Source organism: Nannospalax galili, unplaced genomic scaffold (assembly GCF_000622305.1).
Source record: "Nannospalax galili isolate Female #2095 unplaced genomic scaffold, S.galili_v1.0 scaffold521, whole genome shotgun sequence".
Lineage (NCBI taxonomy): Eukaryota > Metazoa > Chordata > Mammalia > Rodentia > Spalacidae > Nannospalax > Nannospalax galili.
The window spans coordinates 536,530-544,202 of NW_008344634.1; the positions used below are offsets into that span (position 1 = coordinate 536,530).

A 7,673-nucleotide genomic window follows, 5' to 3' on the forward strand; every position below is an offset into this window, starting at 1 on the left:
GCTGAGTATCAGGGAGCAGTCTAGTAAGCATTAATTTGGAGAAATGAAACTGGATGAATAGCTCTTTCTCTCTCTCTCTGTCTCTCTGTCTCTCTCTCTCTCTCTCTCTCTCGTTTCCCCATTTAAAGTGTCCCCAATTTCCCCATTTCAAGTGGAAGCCATAAGTCAATACTGGGTATCTTCCTCTATTGTTCTCTACCTTGTTTCTTGAGACAGGGTTTCTCACTGAAGCCAGAGTTCTGTGTTTTGACTAGACTGCCTGGCCAGTTGGCCCCCAAGATTTGTCTCTTTTGTCCCCTGGCACCAAGGTTAAAGTTAGATACCATCATGCCTGGCCTTTTACATGGGTGCTGAGGATCTGAACTCAGGTCTTTATGCTGGCATAGCAGGCACTTTGCCTACTGAGCCATCTCCATAGCACCTAGATGATAAACTTTAACAGGTATGAGAAGGGAGTTGGAAATGTTGTTCAATAGTTAGTTCCCAGCACCCACATAACGGTAACAACCATTCAAAATTCCAGTTTCATGGGATCTGACACTTCTGTCCTTTGCACCCACAGTACAACACAGTTGTACTTACATACATGCAGGCAAAGCACTCATACACATACAATCAAAATAAGTAAAAAAAAAAACTTTATCAAATGCTATGCGAAGGAGTTTAACTGTGAGTTGGGGAATTGGCAGTCATCGATGGTTTGGGAACAGAGACATGGCAATAATGAACTAATGTAATACTCAAGTTAGGATAGATTTTGGTGACATACAACAAATGACTGAACTAATCTACTGGTTCCTAAACTCTCATATGCCTCAACATCACCTGGAAGATCTTTCAAAATGCAGGTGATAAAGCTTCTGAGGAACTGACATGTCTGGACTGAAAATGTTGAGGCCAAACGAGAGAAGCCCCTCCAAATTGTGAAGTTTTCAATCCAAAATTAGTGTTAGATAGTAGCTTTAGATAAGAGGGAAGCTGGGAAAATACACAGTTCTATTTCTCTGTGTGTGTGTGTGTGTGTCTGTCTGTCTGTCTTTGTGTCTGTGTGATGTACAAATTTATGTGGATGTCTGCACATGTGAAATGTGCATGCACCTGCATGTGCATGCATGTGGAGGCCAAAAATCACTGTCTGATGTCTTTCTCAATGTCTCTCCACTTTAACTTTTGAGGCAGAGTCTCTCATTGAGCCTGGAATTCAGTGATTCAGCTAGTATGGCTTTCCAGTGAGTTCCATGAATTCTCCGTCCTCCACCTCCCCAGCACTGGGATTACAGATAGGTACCACTGTGCCTGACTTTTTATGTGGATGCTGGGGATCTGAAGGAAGGTCTTGGCACTTACATGGCAAGTTTTCTTTTATTCTTTTTATCAACTGAGCCATCTCTCCAGCACACTAGAATTCTATTTTGAACATAAAATTACTAATAACTTTGCCTAATCCATAGCCTGATGATATAGAGCTGAGGTTGTGAATGAACACAGGTTGGGAGTGAAAAGCCTCAGAAAGTTCTGACGAGAGCTTGTGGTTGAAACCCAATGAAGAGGAATTTTCCAGTAGTGAAGAACTTGAGCACCGGGACAGCAAAGATGTGGGACCAGTGAGTTGGGCCAGAGAAACAGGAAAGTATTTCTGATGTTGTGATTACGTGGGACCTAAGGACATAGTAGTTTTCAAAGAAGTGAAACTCACCAGGGTAGATCCTTGCTTGCACAATGCCCAAGACCTGCACAACCCCTGCTTGCTTACCTTCTCTCATTCAGAATGACAGATTCTTCCCCACCTTCCACACCCAGCTGAACCCTCTGCTCCTGTGCAGCCCTCCTAGGATTCACCCTCTTCTCCTTTGTTGTCAGTCCAGTATTTTGTGTAAAACCTCAGTGGTAGATGGTTACATTTGTTTATGCTTCTAAGGCCTTGACCTTGGTGAAGTGTGGAATGTGAAACTTTCAGAATGCTGTTTTCAAAGGTAAGTGCTGAAAAACTCAACTCAGTCGAGATATGTTCCCTGGCAGAAGGGCAAGTCAGAGGGAAAATAAGACCCAGTGTGACTCATCTGGGGTGGGCGGGCGGTGTGAATTTTGTTGCTCCCATTTCCACCTGTAGATTTCTTTTCTCTGCCTCCTTCTCTAGAAGGAGAGAGGAAATGATGTGAAGATGGGTGGCCAACTCTTCACAATCTTCAATCATTAATTAATCTGCTGTCCCAGAAACAGGAAAAAGAATATTATTTCTCTCCTGAAAGTACCCTGTTAATAATTGAATTGTGTTACCCAAAAATACATTTACATCCTAACCAGCTCTCTTATTTCAAAATGAGATTTTATTTGAAAACAGGGTCACTCCCATGACTGGTTAATGTATAGAGAATAAGTCTGTAGAATGCTCAGTCCTAAATGGAACACCTATATCCCACGTTCTCTTCCCAAGGTTCAGGGATCCTTTTGGAAGAGGGGGAGGAAAGATTGTAAGAGCCAGAGGTGGTTGATGAATACAAAGAAACTGTCCTCTGGGAAAAAAAACACCAGTACAGTTGCACATATGAAGTCACAATGCTTGGGACAGCATGCCCAAGACCTGCACAATCCCAGACCAGACGAAAGCCCAGCATGGAGGGAAGTGTCAAAGAAGCCTGGGCTTTAGCTGAGGAACTATTAGCAATTGATAGTTACTGGGAGACAGAGTCAGTTTTCTTTAAGGGTGTAGTCTTTGAGTAGGTTGACCAGGGTATGGACCCACACCTAAGAAGCATTTGACACAAATTAGATTCAATACACCATCAAAAAATAGAGGATGTGAAGTGATGGGGGTAGGGATGTGGAAGTGGGTCTGAGAGGTGTGAGAATGGCCTGAATAAGATCAAAATACGGTATATGAAACTCTCAACGAATCCACAAAAGTCTTATTTAAAGAAGAAAATAGGGTCACTGTGGATGTAATTACTAAAATGAAGCTTCACTGGCAAGGGATAGATCCCACAACATTGGTGTTTTTATGAGAAAAGGAGAGGAGACTTACAGAGAGATGTTATGTGGCAACATGGGCAGAGATTAGAGCGAGGAATCTGCAAACCAAGGAAAGCCAAGGACAAATACCCAGTGCCAGAGGCTAGGGGAGGTAAGGAAGGATTCTTTCCTTGAGACTTTGGAGAGAGCCTGGCCTTGCTGGAACTTTGATTTCCGACTTCTGTTAGCTTTCTGGCCTCCATAACTGTGAGACATTAAACTCCCATTGTCAAGCCGCCTGTGTTGAGGTACTTTGGTACAGTATATCAGGAAACCAATTCAATCTACTTATAAAAACTGGAAAACACACTGAAGGGCAAAGTAATTACCCTCATCTACCAAACAAATGACCTCTGTTCTCATTTGTTAGTGTCTATCTTTAAGTTTTTAAAAAACATTTTTACATTAAAAATAATTATTTTTTATTTTATGTGTACGAGTGTATTGCCTGCATGTATAAAAGTGCACCTGTGTAGTGCAATGTCTGTGGAGGTCAGAAGATGGTGTTGGATCCTCTGGAACTGGCGTTATGAGTGGTTGTTAGCTGCCATGTGGGTGCTGGTAATCGAACCTGGGATTTCTGCAAGAGTAGCCAGTGTTCTGAACCACTGAGCTATCTGTCCGGACCGCATTTTTTTTTTTTTTCTTAAAATTTTCGTTGTAGAGGTTTTTTTTCCCAGTTGGTTAGGTCTATTCCCAAATGTTCTGTGTGTCTGTGTCCACTTGTGTGTGCATGCATGTGTGCATCTGCCTGTATGTGTATATCTGTGTGTGTGTGTATGTGTGTGTGTGTGTGTGCTTGTGGTCATCAGATGATAACATGTGGGGCTCGGTTACCTCCTGCTACCGTGTTGGTTCCAGGGACTGAACTCAAGTCACCAGATTTGGCAGGAATTACCTTTACCTGATGACATATCACTGGCCCAAATTATTTGTTTTTTATTTTTGCTTGTTTGTTTGCCTTCAGGCTCATACATACAGAGATCAGACTTCATACAATTGCGCCCACCCTGTAGAAGAGCGTTTCTAAGCTTAAATAAAACACAGGCAAAAACAGGCATTGAAAGGAAATAATTTTCATACTCTGGTGGTATGCTTTTAGATATTGGGACAACTCAGCTGAGGATGCTTTCTGAGGGCATCCCGTCTGCTTAAACAGAATAGGTGATAATGTGAAGTTGTGAAGAGCAGAAGGGAGGAGGTACAGAGGGGATGGGAGGGAAGGAGAAGGGAGGAAAGAAGAAGAACAGAGGGGGTGGATAATGGAGTGGGCAGGACCAAATTTCTCAAGAGATGTATCGATAAGCTCCCCCTTCTCTCTCTCCCTCTCCTCTTTCCCTCCCTTCCTCTTCCTGGAATCATATCAGGGTCCATTGTAGTTGTAATCAATTGTAATATCTAGATTCTCTCCAATGTTGCAATATTGGTTCAAGCCACTGAATCCTCCTTTGTCACATCCCCAATACTCCTATCTCCTCAGAGTATCTCAACCCCCTCCCCCCACCATTTTCACCTTGCAAAATGTTTCCTAAAGTGGATAGATTTATGCTCCTGCCCCACATACACTAGAGCTCGCATATCTCCCTTAATAGTTCTTTTCAGAATGTACCAATTAGTGCATTTGAAATCTCTCCTGAAATAATGGAAATTTTAGAAATCATTCCAGAAACTGCAATAAAACGAAATGGTAGCCTTAATGTGCCACAGGCTCGATAGAGACATATTTTATTTGTTTTAAAGGGTAAGTTTAATGGCACTAATTGGGGGACTTGTGGAGTAGTTTTGTTATGAGTGCTCCCTGTCCTAGTTTACCCACAAAGCTGCACTGCTGGATCCATAGTGTTGCTAGTGACCTCATTCAGCATCAATTTTGTTTTTGGCAGTAAAACCAAGTAGACCGTGGCTGAATAAGTACTGTGAAAGCATCCTTAATGTATGCCAAGAGCTTGTACAGTATGCTACATACAATGACACCATCGGTTTCCAAAGCCTTTGAAGGAGTCTATGGAAAAAAGGTACTGTGGCCTTGAGGCTTCCCTTCATCTCTTAGCTAGTCTCCTACCAAGAGCATATCAGTAGTCTGACAGGAAAATAGGTCCCCTCTTTGCTTAGTCTGTTCTTTCCAGCTGTCAGTCGTCAGGAAGCAGGTAAGGCTACCTTGGGTTTAACTGGTCATGTGTTGAGCTTATAGTTCATTGCCTGCTTCAGGTGTGTGTTCTCAAAAACCTAGATAAGTAATTTCTAGATCTTTCAGGCATATTCTCAGTTGACTCTCATAAAATGCAAATCTTAGATTTCTATTCAGTGTTTTCTAGAGCAAAAGAATATGGATTATTTCATTTTGAAAATTGTGGTGTTTTCTTTCTCTGTCTCTGTCTTTCTCTCTCTCTTTCTCACTCTCTCCCTGCTTGCACAGTCTGTGCTGTCTGAATGTTAGACAAGAGTTAATCTCAGCATTATTACTATTTCATTTTTTTTATACAATCAGTCAATTGTTCTGAGACAGGTTTAGGCTAAGGACATATGCTTTCCTTCTGGGCAGGAAAAAGGGTATACCGTGACAGGCTTAACAAATACTACACCCACATGGCTTAGAGTTAGTGGGGAAGCTTCATACATTGTGTAAAGTGAGGCAACAACTTTGGAATACTCTCAAGAGGCTAAGCATATCATATCCTTTGCAGGTCGGCACAAGAGAGTGGGAAACATGCATCAGCCACAAAATATGTACACAAATGTTGGTAACAGGATTATTGCTAACCCAAAGTGGAAATAACATAAATTTACTTCAACTGATGAATGAGTAGATAAAATGTGGTCTACCCATAGGAAGGATATCTGAGTAATACATGCTGGAATATGGATGGAGCTCAGAAAGCACTAAACGAAAGGACTCAGTCCTGAAGAATCATGCATGCTATGGTTCCACTTCTGTGAAATGTCCAGAACAGGCAAATCCTAAAGGCAGGAAGAAGATCAATGGTTGTCAGGGGCTGGGAGAAGCAGAAATGTGGAGAGAATGCTAATGGACAGGAGAGTTCTTTATGAGGTAATGGAAATGGTCTAAGATTAATTGTGGCATTGGTTGCCCAACTCTGTCTATATAATGAAAAGCATTGGATTGCACCCTTCCAATGGGCACATAGCTCAATAAAGCCATTATCTAGGCTAGCTAGCTAGAGATATTAGCATTGTCAATCTGTGCCGTATGTTCCAGAATCACAGTTTGTACTTCTCAAAGACACAGGCTGTCTTTGCTTGGTAAATACTACATTCTGCATGGTCAGAAAGCATTAGATAGCCTTTGTTTTGATCTTGGGAGTGTGTGAAATATTTCTTTATTTGCCCCAACAAAGAGGAATAATATTTCCATCATGAATAAGTCTTCATTTAATAATATGGTTGCAAAATTTTAATGGAATCTGAGCTGAGTTACAATCTAGGATTTATACAACCTGCCTGGATTGTTCAGGCTGTCAGCTCTCGTCATCTCAGGCACCCTTGAAAACTAGATTTCTTAGCACCTGAGTATTTGGAAGAAAAAAAATGGGCTAATCATGATACACTTTGATGTACATTTGTACATGTGTTTAAAACTGATTTTCAAAACCTTCTTCAGTGTTTGGATCTTCTTCAAGATTTTGTGTTTTATGGTGTGCTTCATTATCATCAAGGGATGGGATGATCTGCCCTTATCAACCTAATTCAAAGATAAATTTTTCCATATCTATAATTTGAAGTTTAGACTCCCTAAAAGCAGTAGTATTTTCCTGAGAGAATTAGGAACCTTTGAGAATGTTGTGAGGACACTGAGTATCGACGGAGCCCAAGATTTTCGAGGTAGGAAAAGCCATTTATCTTAAGGCGCCTTACCTGAAAGACCTTAGTGACACCAGTGGGAGAGCACTGGATGGGCAGATGGGCGCGTGGGCGGCTCACACAGCATCCATTTATGTACTAAATGCTTAATGAACCCATCTGCAGGGATGGTAATTTGCTCACTGGGACAGATTTTCCAGGGCACTGATGGCTCCAGGTGCCAGGCAGTCCTCAACTAACATGGTTAGGTACAAAGTGTTCTTGCCTTCCTCTTTTCCCAGCCTTTCAGTTTGCCAGACATTAGCAACTACTCTGGCTCTCACGCTTTCTAGGCTTTTAAGAGCTCTTAAGCTCCTATGCAAAGAACAACTAGGGTCAGACCATTGTGCCTTGCTTACATGTCATGTGCTTATCAAAGCAGGCAGAGCTGGAACTGGTGCAAGCTCAGGCAAGCCTCCTCCATTGTGACTTCCTCCATCTGCTTGTTCAGGAAATCAGATGCAGCTTGAGATGAGAAACAAATCTGGTCTACGCCACATGCAATTATATCCACACTTAATTACAAGGAAAGAGGAAAGCTTAATGTGTTAGGACAGGGTTTACAGGCTTCTTTCCTGAAAATTTGTATGCCTCTTATATGATGGATATATTTGTGGTTTTAAATAGCAATGCTTATGTGGTGCAGTCATGACTATGTTTAGAGTTCGTACAGGATAATAATAGTAGGTAATATGTATTGAGCCATGATAGGTATCTTTCTGTCTTTACCAAAAAGGAAACTGAGGGTCAGAGTCTGTTCAGGAGTCTATTCCTTTTTATTTGATTTTATTAATTATTATTATTAT

General features: G+C 41.5%; 1 protein-coding gene across 1 annotated transcript in view; it reads left to right on the plus strand.

The window, feature by feature from the left end:
* Window positions 1-4,976: 4,976 nt before the first annotated feature.
* Asb9 (ankyrin repeat and SOCS box containing 9) overlaps window positions 4,977-7,673 on the plus strand; it is a 43,825-nt gene continuing 41,128 nt past the window's right edge. The window contains exon 1 of the mRNA XM_008840893.1: window positions 4,977-5,024. Within this exon, the coding sequence (XP_008839115.1) occupies window positions 4,977-5,024 (48 nt within the window). The remainder of the gene's footprint in view (window positions 5,025-7,673) is intronic.